This window comes from Perca fluviatilis, chromosome 20 (genome assembly GCF_010015445.1).
Source record: "Perca fluviatilis chromosome 20, GENO_Pfluv_1.0, whole genome shotgun sequence".
NCBI lineage: Eukaryota > Metazoa > Chordata > Actinopteri > Perciformes > Percidae > Perca > Perca fluviatilis.
This window is the reverse complement of record NC_053131.1, coordinates 11,048,515-11,066,063: the sequence shown is the minus strand read 5'-3', so window position 1 is coordinate 11,066,063 and position 17,549 is coordinate 11,048,515. Positions and strand designations below refer to the sequence as shown.

Below are 17,549 nucleotides of genomic sequence, written 5' to 3'. Positions count from 1 at the left end.
CTGAAGAAATAACTTGAGTCTTAGTTTTCATTCATTTGGTCCAACTTTATTAGTTCTTTCCTTGTAAGTGAAATTGCAATGCGTGTGCGGAAACTTAGCAGTGTTGACTTGGAAGAGGTTGATTCATTTGACCTTTCAGTACACTGAGGCTCCCACCATATCCTGAAGATGATTTAAGAGTCGATGGGGGCGGCTTCAGGAATGAATTGTTAAATCCAAGAATAATAGGTTGTGTTACATTTTCTTTTTTCTTAACAGATACAATCTTCAATTACCATTTCATTTGGAGTGTAAACACAATGTAAACAAATGCTACTTTTCTGACTTATGAATGGACACTCCAACACAGCCATGAAGAAAGTGGATTTCAAAACCTCACGAATCTTAAACTGGACTTAGATCGTTCTTTGCGTGAAGGCCTCACTGATGTTGATTATATATTGTGGAAGACTCTAGAAGCCACTCTCTTGCAGTGCCTTTAAATTTCCAACCCTTGAGGTCAAACCTCAGTATAAACTTGCTAAATATGCATGACAGTGTTCCTGCACTGTTGGTGACCAGAAAAAAGAAAAAAAACATTTCAATGCTGCAGCTATATGTGATGCAGACGTTTTTACAGTGAGCGCTATGATTCTGGGCTATTCAGTGAGCTAAAAAACAATAACCACAGTTACACAAAATGTACAGTAACAGTCTACAAAGCCAACGTATTCAAACACCAGAAAGTCCTGTCACTGATACAAGCCTTTTGTTTACAAATGCAAGCTGTTTTGGAAACCCAAAAAAAGTCGGGGGGGCCTGGCTTCTTTCACCGTGCAACAGTTTTTCACAGATGATTCAAGTTAAGTCTGTGAAGATGATACAAGAGATGTGGAATGAGGATCCTTTTTCCAAAGCGGGCCTGTCGCCCCGCCTAATAACAACTAGCTTTGATTCCTCAGTGGCCACAGAATAGCTACATTCCTCGGATTTGCTCGAACATTCAGTGAGAAACACAACAATGGTTTCACCCACCACCTCTACATCACAATGGAAACCAAACACGCTCTTTCCCCTCAACCTCAAAGACCAAACGCACGTATAGAGGATCACTGCATAATTACGAAACTGCAAGCAGACTACAAAGTGAGAGATAATGTCAGCTGTGTTGTGTAAACTTTGAACTATTCGGTTTTTGTTTTTTCACCCAGTGTATTTCAAAGTACAGTACGTGTCGGCACAAAGCAACTCCCTGATGCAGAAATCCACCTACAAAACAAAAACTGCATACAACTAATCAAATGTGCCATTGAGTGTGTGCATTTAGCAGGAGGCAGGCTGCAGTAGATGTGAAATCATTTTTACATGTTATGGCACAATACCACTTTGTCACAACCATTAAAACTCAATGCTTTTATAAAGTAGACCTGGTTTAAGAGCTTAAAGATGACAAACATTAACCACTTACCATGCTGATGGTGCTTGTAACGCTTCATTATTAAACAATCAGTACATATTTTGGCTTTCAAAACATAGCAGATCATAGATATTGTTTCTTATAAACGCCACTAAGCTTCAAAGAACAGAACAACCGTCACAAATGGGGATTTCACAGATTTGGCTATACTTTGAAAATCATCGTCGTGACAATTAAATGATGGGGGGGGGGAACCCGTCTGATGTGAAATCAACAGCTGACTGGAGGTTGGATATGCCGAGGTCTCCTCAAGGAGAGCCTGCAGTATCTGTACAGTTGAAAGTGAGACAATGAAATAAACGGCATCCATCCTTTGAAAACAGGCACCTACTGAGAGGATGCTCTGACACTGCCTATACATGAACATTATACAGTCCGTTATAAGGTTTAAAGTAGTGGATGTACTGGTGGGCAGCACCAGCCAATAGCAGAATAAAGGAGTGCCTGATGGGTGAGGATGTTCCTCCTCCTCTTCCTCACCATTAAGTCCCTGCTATATTCTGTCTTATCTAATTAGTCCCTCTTCTTGTCCTGCTCCTCTGCATCCTTGTCCACCTGAGGCCCGCCGGGGAAGGCGTGGTGGTACAGGTGCCTGTGATTGGCCGCTACATTGTACAGCTTGTAGAGAGCCTGTGGAGCAGAGACGAGAAGAGGTGGTGGTTACAGGCAGAGGATTTAACTCCCCGAGATCGCTTCAAATAATGCCAGGGTCGGTATGCAGTCGAGCAAGTTTAGGAGGAATGTGGATTGGTGACGGTGACGAAAATAGCAAAGAAAGTGACACATAAAAGTAAAAAAAAAAACATTCCAATGTGTACCATCGTATTTATTTGCATGTTGCTCTGAGGATCTAAATGATCCCTGTCTTTGTAAATATTCCCACCTTGATTGCTCCACTTACCTCATTTGTGCTTCCCTGCAAAGGCATTAAAAAAGAAAGAAAGATATAGTGTGAGCACATGTAACATAAAGCATGTTCAATAACAATTCATTATTGCTGTAAATGGATCTGGCTTTATCCTCTCTGCCACGGATTTAAAGGAGATTGTTTCCCTCTAGTGGTTTAAAGTACGTATCACCTAATTCACTATTAAGTAGGGGTGGGAAAAATAATCGATTCTTAGATGCAGCGCGATTCTCTCTAGAACGATTCGATGCTCGATTCTGATAAGTTAATAATCACAACAACAAAAAAAGAGGACGGGATAATGGACAACAACTTAGGTTTAGGCAAGAGTGCAGAAAAAAACACACAAAAATGGCCAAAAGGAAAAAATAAATACATTTTTTATATATATATATACACATAATCTAATAAGACATACATAAAATAATTAGGCAAAACACACATAGGCTGTTCATCTTCTTTATCTCATTACATTTGACCACCTCATGTTTCATGTTCTAAGAAGCCACTGATCCACCTTTAAACCTGACTGAGCCTCTGACATGTTACTGTTACATTACTGGGGGAGAAGGGGACGTTCACAAGCAGGTTTAAGGCTTAAGCATGGAATGACTACAAAAGAAAAACCTCAGTAGACAAAATATTTCATTAAAACTTGTGTGCGACAAATATATGTCCAAATCTAAGCTTTGTCTAGCTGCTTTGTCGAGGAAGGGATTACCAGACTCTGAGTAGCAAACTCAGATTTATGTGTATATTTTTTAAAATCACGCATGGAAATGTACATAAAAAAATTGTTGCATCGAGATGCATCGATAATCGGTTTAGAATCGAATCGTTGGCCTCCGAATCAGAATCGAATCGAATCATGAGGTGCCCAGAGACTCCCACCCCTACTAATAAGATGTAAGATAATAACAAGAGTGTACAGTATTTGTCTCTGCTGTACAGAGTGTATTCTGTTTTTTCTTCTTTCTTTTTTATTAATTGATTAGTCAATTAGAAAATTAAACAGCTTCAATTTATAATAGTTCCAGCCTCTCAAAAAGGACTTTGATTTGGGTTTAGGATTCCTGTTGGGACAAAACAAATCATTTCAATAAGTCAAGTTGGGCCTTGTGATGGCCATTAATAGAGAAAGTAATCAGCGGAATAAACAACGATAAAAAATAGTCATTACCATAACTTTGACTCACACGTTTTACTATTTAAGATAAATTCAAAACCTTTTACAGATTGGCTCTGTTGTGTATACAGTACATTATTAAACTATGTATAACATCTGCATTGCTCCATAAGTGCTGAATATCTGACTGTAGTGATTTTGGCTCAGTTGAGAATTTTAAATCCAGTTTTTTAGCTCCCTTTACTACAGCTCTTCTTACTTTTACATGTTGTGTAAACAAACTATTTTTCTGTTAACTTCATCATGTGGAAATGTTAATTTCTGTAAATGTTCATGTTTTTGTTTCGTTTTTCTTTGATTTGTATTTTATTTATTACATGTTTTTAAAAGGTTGTGAAAAGGCACTACAACAGTTGATCTTATTCGGTGTTATTATAATTATTATTTAATATTTAAACATTTTAATACATTTTTTACATTATTTATTTTAAGGGGAATTCAAAAAGTTCAACGGGAATAGTATTAAGAGAAATTTCACAGTTCAATGTTTTCACTGTTTATTTGTTTCACTTATTTATTTATTTTTTTACTTCAAGAAATGCAACATCTTTCAAAAAGTCAATGAGTAATCATGTTAAATAATCCAGATTTTGGTCAGATATTGACCAAAATAATAGGAATATGATGTTTTCCATAATCGAGCAGCCCTAATCTCTGTATCGTGTGTAAAGACTCTTGCTGTCGATTTTGCAACTTGGTGAGTATTGATTCAAATATTGATCAAGTTAGACAGCCAGATGTATTCTTAACTTCATTAATGTTTATGTGTCCGTTGAATTACCTGGTCCCACAGTGCACCGGCCACCTGGTCGATGACGGCGCCCAGTTCTCGGTATTCCCCGGAGTAGCGGATGTAGGCCCAGGTGCAGAGAGTGATCAATGCCAGACCCAGGATCATGTTACACAAGCTGGCAATGACGTCCACGCCCACAAAGCCTGTGATGCCCGCAGCCACGTACATGACAAAGATGACCACAAACAGGGTGGCCGGCGTCCGGGCTGCGTGGAAAATGTTCTTGGAGTCATTGTGCTTGATGTACTGGACAAACACCTCGTCGATTTCTCCCTCCAGCTGCTGCAGGTAGCGGCGGCTGAACTCCTCGCCTCCCATCTTCTTCACGCCCCGAAACACCTGTAGGGCCTCCTCCCTGATGAGGCTGTGTCGGGTCTGCAGCTCGCTGGGGGCAAGGAAGGGCCGGTCACCCCCACAGACCTGGGAACAGAAGGGAGAAGGATTAGGCAGCCCAGGGACAGTTTGGGATTTACTTAAAAATCCTGTTTTCACCTACCGTCTCCATTTTCTTGTTGTACAGGTCCTTTGCGGCTGCTACTGCTGCCAAATTATTCGCCTCTGCTGTGGCCTGAGAGGAAGCAGATCAAAAAAAATAAATATATATATATATAAGGTAATATAAGATCCAATAAAACAAGATGAACTTTTTTGATCTTGCGAAGGGAAATGTGTCACAGTTACAAAGAACTTTAAAACTTAAAGTTTTTTTAACATTAATATGAGTTCCCCCAGCCTGCTTATAAGGTCATAAGGAGCAAGGTTACCTCCCCTTTCTCTGCTTTGCCCGCCCAGAGAATTTGGCCCACCCATGAGAGAGAGACTTCATGGCTTTCAAACGAGCAAAGTGGCAGTTGGTCAAGGCCACACCCCCACCCTCCACCTTGCCCCCCCCCTCTCCTCCTCAATAGCTACAGACACAGAAATGGTACATCCTAAGGAAAGCTCATTGTGGGACTGGCTCTAGTGGCTGTAATTCTGCACCAAGGCTGAATTTTGGGAAAGAGACTTCAGATACAGTATTAGGGGACCACTAAGGCCTATATAAAAGAGACTTCAGATACAGTATTAGGGGACCACTAAGGTCTATATAAAAGAGACTTCAGATACAGTATTAGGGGACCACTAAGGTCTATATAAAAGCATCCAAAGAGCACCATGTCATTGGACCTTTAATATAAAAATGAACTGAATACTATATAAACCAACATTAATAGTAACTTTAAAGTGTATTGAGGCAAAAGTAGTAGAGGGAGTTGCAATAAAAATGAAAGCGATGGAGAAATGTACCTGCAGCATGGACTTTGGATGTGGCAGCTCCTCACCTTGGTAAATTTTGATGTATGCCTGAAATAAACAAAGGGATGACAAAAAGCATTAAAAGTGACACAACTGGTTTACGTTCAGTAATATAAACATGTTGGATTTAGTCACAGTGTGCCGAAACATAGTCAAGAGTTTAATAGTTACTAATACTCATAAGAAAGAGCAAAAGAAAGTGCAGTGTTGGCTTGTTTCATATGAACTAACATGCTTCTTTGTTCTGACCTTGAAGTACTCCAACAGGCCTCTGCAGGTGATTTCGCTGCCGTTGATCTCCTTCACGTCGATGTTACGAGGACTGAGAAGCCACGGGACCAGAACCTTCAGGTTGTTGATGAACTCGCCGTCGATCTCTAGACGGGGGAGCAGAGGCAACGGCTGATGAACACTACAGTATGTGCTGAAATTCAGCAGTCTTCGCTCTGTTATATTCAGCTTCTGGTGGTATGTGTGGTGCTAGTCCAGGAAATAAGTAAGAGTGCTGTTTCTCAAAAACTCCAGTGCACCACCTGCTCCTGCACAATTCATAAATATTGGCTGCAGGGTAACATATATGTACACCAGTTCCACCTCTAGAATTCAGGGAGTTTAGTTTAGATTTATAGATATATGTTTATGATTCTTTGTACTAATGGATTCTATATTTTGTAACCTGTGCTTTTGCAAGAATAGTCATAAACCAAAAGTATTGGAGAATTTTAAATGTTGACCTGATAATAGATTAAAAGTCATGGGATTGCTAAAGGTATTACAATTGAGGTATATGCCAACTTTTATTAGCTTGACAAGCCAGACCCACATCAAGATGTTGGGTCTGGGAACTCACCATTGGCAGGGCTGAATCCGAGGGGCGGGATAAATGGTTGTACAGGTCCTTTGCGGCTGCTACTGCTTAAGCTTTTGCCGTATCCAGTCGGCAAAACTCAGAACACATCTTCCTTTTTTAAGAATGACTTCAGTGCCATTCCTTTCTCAAAGAAAAGCTTAACTCCAAGTCTTCCAGAAGACCGCTGTTCCCAGCAGCAGCAGCCATAAGCCCGCCCACCGACTCTATACACGATGTGATTGGCCTGACCAGAGTTTGGTTTTTCCAGCTCGCAAGCCAACGGAGAGTGCCTAGACCCCCCTGGCTGCAAATTAAATTTGCTGCCGCTAGGGTGTGTCTAGATTTCTAGGCTAAGCTTTCATGGCAATCCTCAAGACATTTCCTTGAGACATTTCACAACAACAACAACAACAACAAATTTCAACCTCGTTAGCACGGGCGCTAAGTGAAAAGTCAGAGGATCAATAAAGTCAGTAGAATTCATCCTCTGAGAAACACAGGGTCTGTATAAAGTTTCACGGCAATCCATCCAAAAGTTTTCAAGACAGACGGTGCCATTTTGTTTTCTGTGACTAAAGTTATTTCATGTTGAAATGTTTAATTATCCCGTGTGTTGCAAATGCGCTTTGCCAAAACGTGTCTCGTTTAAATGCGTCCATTTCAACCTGACGCTGACGATCACACACGTTCAGAAAACGTTCGACAAGAAACTATTCTGTGTTCATGAAACACTGAATGAAATATGTTATGAGACGGAGGAAGTGTACCTATAATTCTTCCATCAAAGTGTGGGTTGGTGGCCACTTTGAGGCCGGGGTGAGGCATCAGGAAACAGGAGATGTTGGTGAAGCAGGAGTGGATGTGTTTACGCACGTTCTGCAGCTCTTCATGCTGGTTCTCTGAGATCTAAACCGCAAAAAACGACCACATGTATCATTAGTTTGGTTTGGTCCGCCTCATGTGGATCTGTCCAGCGATTGTTTAAAACTACACGATATCGAATACGGATACCTTAAGTCTCTTCTCAAGGAACTTCATGCCTCCCTCCTGTCCGTAGGGAAACTCATATGGAAAACTCCAGTCTCGAACGAGGAAAATCATGGACTGGGACCAAAACAAAGCAACCATGTAACTCTTGTTAATGATATCTTGTACTGTATGTTATGTTCAAACTGTGGTGGAAAAAGTATTAAAATCCTTCACTTTTTTAAAGATAATCTTTTGGGAATTTTAGCCTTTAATAGACAGGAAAGGCAAGAGAGAGGGGGAAGACATGCAGCTAATGGCCGCAGGTCAGACTCGAACCCTGAAACGCTGCGTCGAGGACTGAGCCTCTGTCTATGGGCGCCTTCTCTACCAGGTGAGCTATCCAGGTGCCCTTCAGAGCCTTTCCTTAAGTAAAAGTACTAATACCACACTGTAGAAATACTCTGTTACAAGTAAAAGTTCAGTTGGTAGAGCGGGCGCACATATATAGAAGTTTACTCCTCGACACAGCAGCCGTGGGTTCGACTCCGACCTGCGGCCCTTCGCTGCATGTCATTCCACCTCTCTCTCCCCTTTCACGTCTTTATCTGTTCTATGGAATTAAAGGCCTAAAATGCCCTAAAAAATAATCTTAAAGGTAAAAGTCCTCAATGCAGAAAAATCCTCACATTTTAGAAGCTGGAAACAATCCATAACAGTTCTATCAATCAACTAAGTGTTTAATGGTCTAATCATTTCAGCTGGACTTGTAGGCCGTTATATTGTTGGATAGTTTAATTTATAATTAAACATCATATTTTATAAACTACATGTGTTTTGTCCTATTTGTAAGGTAACTAGTAACTAAAGCTGTCAGATGAATGTAGTGGAGTAAAAAGTACAAGATTTCTCTCTGAGATGTAGCGGAGTAGAAGTAGAAAGTGGCATGGAAAGAAAAGACTCAAGTAAAATACAAGTACCTCAAATGTGTACTTAAGTACAGTACTTGAGTAAATGTACTTAGTTACATTCCACCACTGTGTTCAAATAGTATTGAACAGACAGTAAGACAGTTCACTTACAAATCCTTTTCAGCGATCATCTAAACTACCTAACGCTCAGTACATTTCCTTACGTAACAAACCTCAGTCCAATATTTCAAGATGCTTAAAGCAAACACCGATAATAATTTGTAAATGTCATTTCCTGACATTTGGATGCAGTCAGCAGCACGGTTGCAAATCTATCCAGCCAGTGAAAATGATTTACAGTACCTGGAAGGGTTTGAGGAAAGTCTCTTCCATAGCTAGTCTGCCGTACTCAGTGAAAAGCTGAAATAAGACAGATAAGACGAAATGAGTGCGGATGTGAAATTGTATTTTTAAGAAAGATCAACAGGAATGCTTTACATTCTATGGGAGCACATTCATTCAGAATTTGGCTTCAATAGTATTTCTTTTACAGGATTTATGTTTCTGCTATAAGAAAATGCATATAGACAAATACTAATATACATTAGTGTCGACACTTGACAGTCTCACCTGTAAGTGCTGCAGGTCGTCCTCTTGTACATTCTGTGAGATGTTGTAAACCTGAAAAAGACCATTTATTTACAGCAACATTTCTTTCAAATGGAAACATAGATTATTTAATAAAATGATTTTGGTGTGTGAAACCAAAGGAACATAACAACCCGGGAATGTTTGTATACATTTTTGGTGGCAATCCATCCAATAGTTGATGAGATATTTGAGTCTGGACCAAAGTGGTGTACTGACTGACCACTCCTAGAACACTGCCGCTAGCTTGGCTAAACATACAAACATGTTCATTCATTCACATAACTATAAATAGCCTTTACTAAAGCAAAGCTGGGTCAGATGGGTGAAAGTACCTGCATGGAGCTTATCATTGTGCTCAATGCAAACACAGTGGCTGAATCCCTCAGCGTCGACTGGCTGTCAAACGTGCCTTGTGTGTCCATTAGCAATACAGCGACCTGTGGAATGAAACAGACGAACACACTGACCTGTGCTGCAGGGTAGTCTGAACGTTTCTCACGCCTCTATTGCACTGTTGTAATAGTGTGTGAGGGATTGGAAAAGCCTGGAAAAAGTTCTTTAGTGGCAGGATACTTTAGTGGCAAAATGAGTGAGGTAGTTAGACTGATTTTGAATGGAGATTTAAATGGAGAAAAGATCTTGAAAGGGCCAAATTGATCTTGATTTATTTGCATGAAACTTAAAGCTGACAGCCAGTAGCACTGTTGCTTTAGCTGTGCAGACATTTGGTTGATGCTGGTTGAAAATATTAGCCGGATAGAAGTGTCTAAATGCAGAAATGGCTTTCTTCAAGTGTGGTTTTACTGGGCAGCTTCTAAGTGTGAATGCATGTGACTGAATATGTGATATGAATATAAAGGCAAGGAGCAGACCTGTTGCCAAGACAGATACAAATGTAGAAAAGGAAGTGTAAAAACACAGAAAAAGGTTAATAAAGCTATAGGTAAAGTATCTATGTCATATTTAATGATGTCTCATTATACCTTGTTTCATTGTAATAATCTAGACTATCTATAAAGAGAATGGCATACAGTCACAGGTCTTTACCTTTTTTCCATCTGGCTTGTCCACCAGGAAGACCTCACTCCAGATCTGGATCCCGGTGGTCTCCCTCTCTGAGCCCCCCCTCCAGGAGAAGCCCGTCAGAGGCTCGTCTGCTTCTCCGAGCCAGCCTTCAGATGCCTGAACACAATGTGACCAGAAGTGCTTGTTCGATGGTTTAAATATCTTATAATATTATTATATAATATATATTAAAATACATGTATATACAAGCCCCCCCTACAGTAGTACCAATAATCTGATGGGTATTCCTTTAACTACAACAAAGCAGTCTAAAACCTTCAATTACTCTTTTTAATTCCTAACCATGCTTTTATTTATTTACCTAGTCATTTATTTACATCCAGTTATGTACTGTACTATTATTTTCTTGCCACCCTTTCAAATATTAATCACTGAACAAATGTGACAAGTCTGAGTTTAAATGCAACTTTTAAATATCCAACAATGAGCTAAATCACAGACTTTTCCACCCTGACACGGGGGAATTTCTTAAGAATGAATATGATCTTTTGCATGAATATGAATATCAGCAAAATATCAGATATTGGCAGCCTCAGTAGAAAATTACTAGTGGTTTGGTCACACCCCGATATACAAAAGTCAAACCGCAGTCCTCATATTTAAAGTAGCAGAAAAATACAAAACAGCAGCAAAATAATCTACTCCCCAGATTCAAAAGCTCACCTCCATCCCCTGCAGAGACCCAGACACTTACGTGGTTGTACATGTAACGCAGCATGAAGTCCATGAGGAAGGACTTGCCCTTGCGGAAAGCTCCGGCCACAGAGATGGCCACCACCTCTCGGTCTCTGACCTCCTCCGCCAGCAGGATGCGGCTCAGCGCCGCCTCGTCCAGCTCGAAGGTGTGGTCGTCTTTGACCAGCAGCACCTGCACGGGCCGGGCCCGTCCATCCGGCTCCTCCTCCTCTGAGCTCCAGTCGTAGACATTTTTATCACTGAGGGACCCTGGAGCACAAGACAGAGGGGAAAAAGATTCCAATAATGGAGTAGTGCTCTGGGGAATGACCCTGAAAGAGGGGGAAAATGAACTTTAACTTTGAATAGGGTTGCATGCAGACAAATGATCATGTTGATGCTGCTGGTATTTTCCTACATAATTACTTGTAGTTAACACTGGAAAGTCAACTAAAATGTTAGGCCTATATGAGGAAAGTCAACAAAAATGCTGTTAGGCCTATATGTAGAAAGTCAACTAAAATGTTGTAAGGCCTATATAAGGAAAGTCAACTAAAATGCTGTTAGGCCTATATGTAGAAAGTCAACTAAAATGTTAGGCCTATATGAGGAAAGTCAACAAAAATGCTGTTAGGCCTATATGTAGAAAGTCAACTAAAATGTTGTAAGGCCTATATAAGGAAAGTCAACTAAAATGGTATTAGGTCTATATGAGGAAAGTCAACTAAAATGTTATTAGGCCTATATAAGGAAAGTCAACTAAAATGTTATTAGGTCTATATGAGGAAAGTCAACTAAAATGGTATTAGGTCTATATGAGGAAAGTCAACTTATATGTTATTATATGAATGAGCGATCAGCCAGAACTTATTCACAGTGATGAGAAGCAAACTTAATGGTCCATTAAGGCGAGGAAACAGGAAACTTGAGTCCATTATTCCTTCCTGTTAGCACCAGATCAATAGCATCGCCTGCAATCTTGTTAATACTAATAATGAATCATGCCATGCAATCCACCCCATCTGTTTGTGTCAAATGAGATCATGTGTGCATTCAGAGCTTTTTCTGGCGCTTTCCTGGCAGTGACTCAGTGCGTTTCTAATCTCTGCTGTCCCATGAAGTGCGAGCTGCATGAACGTCCGGATGCCCAGATTGGGGGAATTTTAGCTTCCAAATCCCATTCGTGTAATGCATGTTTATACAACAAAACTTGTGTCTGGCCATGCGCATTCTGCAATGAACAAAAGGATTTCTGAGGTTTAAAAAAGAAGAAAATCCATACACGTCACTTACTTCAATCTGTGCGGCTGTGATGTTCATTTTAAGGATGTAATTGCAAATTAAGCATGCCTATACGTCTTACAAAGGCACTGGGACAGATTAAGGAATAACAGACACAATTTGGGAATATGCTAGAAGATTAATGCAGGGTGCCAAGAATGCATGGTGAATAATTTAAGGAGGAATCAGCCAAGGTTTCCTCTTCGGCCTGAAGAGGACTGTCAGTTTGACTTCACATCTCCTGCAAAGGCCTCACCGGGCCCGGGACGAGCCTTTGCCTGGTTAACCTGATCATGTTGCTTCTGCTCCTAAAACAAACCGACGACGTCAGAAGCACTGTCTGCTTTAAGTGGGTCAAACCAGATAAACTCTCTCATGACAAACCGCAGCATTTCCCCCCCTTTTCCTCAACCTTGATAGAGCCATGCAGTCCCCTTTTTTCTCCCCTTGCAGGCCTGTATTCAAAGTTAACATGAGCCACAGAGTGATGTCAGTGACAATTGGGATGCTCGTTATCATTACAATCATGGTGGTGGAGGTGATACTGATGATAGCAGTAATGATTAGTATAAAGATGATGGTGATAATAGTGACAAGGTATTCCACTGATGCAATATTACATAATTTGATGCCAGATGCACCACAGAGCATCATAAGAGGCTCAGTGTGATAAACACAATAAAATCAGAAGGTTATTTGCAGGCCTTTTTGGAGCCTGGACCACCCAAACAGAGTATTTCCTGTATGCTGCTTGCTCAATTAAAAAAAAAAAAAAAAATCACTACAGATTGAAATGGTGAAAATGTCTGTTAGCTTATGCTCGATTGGCCGATATCCATGCAGTGACAAACATAAAAAGAAAATGTATATTTCTCACCATCGGTAATATTAGATATTATGAGGATCAAAATAAATACACACTGGGCACAATTTTGTCGAAAGAAAAACAAGCCCTTCGTGGTGGAGTCAGAAATAAACATCTAACTGGCTGCATTGCTTACACCCTCGCCTCGACAGGAATAAGAAAAGAAAAAAAATTATGTGCGTCAGGGAACGCATGAAATATCAAATATTGTACGTACACTCACCCCAGCTGTCTCTGTCTTTACGGTGTTTGGCCATAATACTGTCTTTATATCCCTCTGGTTTGTCCGTTAGAGAGCGACCCTATTCGGCAGTCATGAGTGTCGAAGGGCTGGGAGGATGTCCTAGCTCCACCAAAACGATGCTCGTATCGCAGGAGGATGATGGAGCTTTTATTCCAAGCGTGATGCAGGACTCATGCATGTAGCCAGGGGGCGCTGTTGTCTGTTGTTCCTACTCAGTGTAATGTAGCAGCTTAAAGTTGCGGAAAAAATGAATGTGGGTAAGCGGGCACTGTGTTAGAATGAGTGCAACCCCTGAGAATGTGAAGTGTGGCTGTTGCAATTGAGTTCCAGCCTCTTTCATTGAGTCTGCTATGAAAATGTATTCACGGCTTCCATCGGTAGGTGGCGGTAATTACACAGAGAATGGAAAACGTGCTGCCTTCGCGTACTATCGAAAATATCTCTACAGAAATTACTCTACATACTGATGTAGCCTATGCCTAGCAGGTGCTGGTATAATTATCCTTTTAAAAGTCCTGAATTCAAAATGTTACTTAATTAAAAATACAGAAATATTATCAGTAAAATGTACTTAGTATCAAACGTAAAAGTAGTATATAAAGTATTATTATATTATTCTTTTTTTTTATCACTAACAAATAACAAATAGCCCACATCTGAGAGCAATTTAATGTTGTAGTTCGGCAATGTGGAGCCAATTATATTAGATACTTTTATACTTCTGGGTAGATTGATTGTATAGTACTACATTGTGTCATATAAGCAAATGTTTTTTTTTATGATCAATTATTTTTATTTTTATATATATATATATTTTAACATATAGAACAGACAAACACAATTGAACAAGAACAACAACCCTCTCCCACCACCCACCCTCTGGGGTCTCGAGGAAAGAAAAACAAACAAATAAACAAAAAACAGGAAACAGGAATCCCACCTTGCCTAGTCCCTCTCCTCTAGTTCTTGTGATGCTGAGGTCATTAGGACTGATACCTGTGCTGCTGCACCTTTCCATAGGTCTATAGTCGATGACTTGGATATGTTAATCCTTGCTGGCAGCACTGAGCGATCATTTTCTTGGTCGTGGTTAATCCAGCTAGCCAAATTTTCTTCTGTCTCCCAAGCAGGTGTAATTTAGAGTCATCATTAAGTAACAAAACATTTGAGTCAGTAGGGATTCGACATCCTATCACATCAGATATTATTGATGTTGTTTTATTCCAGAACTCATGCACCTGTTCACCCTCCCAGACCACGTGCAGGAAAGTTCCAGTTTGTTCAGGTTGACAGAACATGCAATAGGGAGTAGGAATGGCCTTAGAGACGTATCTCTTCTGAGGTGTCCAATATGTCCTATGGCATATGTTGAAGTGGATCTGCTGGTGATTTGGGTTCTTGGAACAGTGGGAAATGTTGTCCCAAATTAATTCCGTTCCCCTCTCAGCTCAGCTCTCGCTCCCATTTCTTTAATATTGTGAGTTCTCCTACGGATACTTGCATCAGTTTAGCATAAATCCAGGATACTAATCCTCTCACAGGAGAATCAACAAGCCATTTAATGATTGGGTGCATCTCAAGAGCCCATGGTACTCCATAACATTTTAGGGCTGATCTTAAGATAAAGGAAGAAGGATGTCCAGCAAATGTTTTTTTTAAATGTTAAAAGTAACTATTATTGTCAAATAAATGTAGTGGAGTTAAAAGTACAGCTTTACAAATAAAAGCCCTGCATTTCAAATTATAAAAGTGCAGAAGAAGTATCCACTATGTAGGCAAAATAGTCTCTGTCAAAGTTATACTATACTGCATGATTATTATTACTGCATTTTAATGTTGTCACTGACCAAGGTGGAGCTTATTGAGCTATGGGTTTTTGGTAGTTTCATTTACTGTATAACAAATGCACTATATTTCATATTGTCATTCTAGGTTTTTAATATTTTTTAATCTGCAAAGTAACTAGATAAATGAAGTGGAGTAAAAAGTACACTAGTTATACTATGCAGTACTATGCAGAAAATTACAAGTGCCTTACATTACAAGACTTGTACTTGATTACAGTAGTGGAGTAAATGTACCTAATTAAAAACTGGGGATGTCGGAACCTTCTGCAATACTCTTGACATGTATGTGCTGAAACAAAAAAATCCCTACCAGCAACAGTAACTGGTGCAAAGAAGTCAAAATAATACTTGATTGTGGTTATGGCACTCGACATTTTCTAGGTATTGCTTTTGCTTTTTTCTTTCGAGAGTTTAGATTTTCCGAGGAGTTCATGAACGCAGCAGGATCGACTCCACAGAGATTAGGAACAGACTGTTGCTTTTTCGGCAGATTTTTTTTTGGGGGGAATACATTTAAGAGTAATACTTGAAATCATTAATGTAGTTTACCGTTAATATTTTACACATGAGTGTGAGGCTTCTCTAAAACTGTCAGCAGAGGGAAATGACATGTCAACGGTTAAACTTAATGCTGCAATTCGTGCGAGGACCAAACTCGACCGTCGTTAACGTCTGCGCTGCTGTTGGACCGAAGGAGACGGAGTGAACAGCAACAGCCAACTGAAGTTTATTACTGTTTCCTCGATAACAAAGGGGACGCTTTTCTTCTTTTTTGTGCTACTATTCGACGCCATCGTACAGTTAAAAGACTCTAAAAGACTTAAAATGCAAGACACACTCGTCCACGGTGTTTGCATTGTAAAAGGTAGGCACAGTTGAAGTGGCAAAGCTAAGTTAACGTTTGCTAGTTAGCATTAGCTGTTAGCTGACTTGCCTGGATGCTAAGCTCCCTAACTCACGTTAGACCTGGCTCTGGCTATTTGCTGGAATGACCACAATGTCCATGCTAACGTTATACCCACGTCATTTTTTTTGTGTTTAGGACGAGATATGAGTAACTTTAATGTGAGTAACGTTAGTAGTTTATAAGGAATTACATTTCTAGGTTAAGCTGTTGGTGTTGGCTGACAGATGTCACGATATGTGACAGAATATCTTCATCTTTTCTGTTGCGATTGTCAGAATCCGATTTATTACCAAAGCAAGTTTTCGCTTGCAAAGTATTTGCCTTTGTGTATTTGTTGCATACAATAAACATTCAAAAGGAACAAACAATGGCAAAGTACTGCTATAACGTTAGTCAAGAACATAAATGCAGAATAGATATGTAAAAGACACTTTAACAAATAATAATGTTTCAGAAAAGGAATAAGAAGGAAGGCTGTACGGTTTATTGCAGGGTGTACAACGCTATTGATCAGGGGATGTGCAAAAGTTTAGAGTATGTATAATTTGTGCAGTGGTCAGGGGTAATAGTCCAAAATACACCCACAGATGAAATATTTGTCAACTTTGTGTTACCAGTATCCTTTTCCATAACGTCACATTAAGGTTTTCTTAACAGTTTTCTTCCAAAACTTTTCATATGTCTCTCTATCAGGACATGGAGCACGAGGGAGGACCGTCTGAGTAACGGTGATTAACTTCTATATTCAGGACCTTTGCTTCGTCAAACCACTGCCACCAGATTTTATCAACTAAATGTAAAGGATCGTTTGGTTCAAGCTACCATGGATATCTTTCCTCGGCCAAGCGGTGAAATCCAGAGGAGGAACCCTCAGCATGACTTTGAGCTCATTCAGAGGGTGGGAAGTGGCACATATGGAGACGTGTACAAGGTACAGTGTAGTTCCCACAGCCTGTCATTAGAGCTGGAGATATCTTGGTTTACCATCACATGACAAATCAACTTAATTGAAGACAGAGTGTTGTTTGTTTTTTAAGTCATGATAAAATGTGGCCAACACATTTGGCAGAAGCTGTTGAATGAGGGCCCATGTTATGCCCTTCCTCTTTCTGTAGTCCTCTTCAGCTACTAAAATCCACTTATTGGCAGGAATAACCGCAGATGATAGCACATTGCTTAATGAGGGTTGGAATCATATTGTACCTAACCATATAATACTGCCACATGAAAGAAGCTGCTGTGTAATATATTAATTGTGAGATATAAGAGACTGATTAGTTAATTAATCGATTATTAGATCAAAAGAAAAGTCATCTGTAATCGCTTGATTGATTCAGTCAAATGCTCCTCAAATATGTTACTTTTTCCTGGTCATATATGATAGTAAATGAAATATCTTTGGGCTTTTGGACTGTTGGTGGTACAAAACAAGGAACTTGACAATGTCACTATGAGAAACTATGATGAGCATTTTTCTCTAATTTTTTTTATTTATTTTTTTACAATTTTTTATTGACTAAATTATTAGTCAATCAAGAATAAAGTCTGCAGATTAATCAATAATAAAAAATAATAGTTGGAGCCCTAGTATTGTTTTACCGTTTGTGCAAGCTGCATCACGGTTAAGT

At 39.7% G+C, this 17,549-nt stretch overlaps 2 protein-coding genes across 10 annotated transcripts in view; one reads left to right on the top strand and one right to left on the bottom strand.

Annotated features, from left to right (window-relative positions):
• Window positions 1–24: 24 nt before the first annotated feature.
• atl1 (atlastin GTPase 1) lies at window positions 25–13,373 on the bottom strand. 2 transcript variants are annotated; one of them, XM_039785236.1, is made up of 14 exons: window positions 13,141–13,373; window positions 10,797–11,047; window positions 10,064–10,198; window positions 9,349–9,453; window positions 8,996–9,046; window positions 8,729–8,785; window positions 7,500–7,592; window positions 7,256–7,394; window positions 5,888–6,015; window positions 5,630–5,686; window positions 4,839–4,910; window positions 4,331–4,762; window positions 2,358–2,372; window positions 25–2,086 (listed from the first exon to the last, which is right to left on the bottom strand). In XM_039785236.1, exons 1-14 carry the CDS (start codon window positions 13,178–13,180, stop codon window positions 1,970–1,972), a joined length of 1,692 nt encoding a protein of 563 aa, XP_039641170.1. In that variant the 5' UTR covers window positions 13,181–13,373; the 3' UTR covers window positions 25–1,969. The 2 variants fall into 2 exon arrangements, with proteins under 2 accessions (XP_039641170.1, XP_039641171.1); XM_039785237.1 differs by having other exon boundaries at window positions 13,147–13,356.
• Window positions 13,374–15,457: 2,084 nt separating this feature from the next.
• The window catches only part of map4k5 (mitogen-activated protein kinase kinase kinase kinase 5), a 36,457-nt gene continuing 34,365 nt past the window's right edge, over window positions 15,458–17,549 (top strand). For 6 of the 8 annotated variants that reach the window (XM_039786071.1, XM_039786070.1, XM_039786069.1 and 3 more), the window contains exons 1-2: window positions 15,459–15,879; window positions 16,615–16,852. In XM_039786071.1, the coding sequence (XP_039642005.1) occupies window positions 16,745–16,852 (108 nt within the window). In that variant the 5' untranslated portion in view covers window positions 15,459–15,879; window positions 16,615–16,744. Of the gene's footprint in view, window positions 15,880–16,614; window positions 16,853–17,549 lie in introns of all 8 variants that reach the window. The other 2 variants (XM_039786064.1, XM_039786063.1) reach the window with 1 other exon arrangement.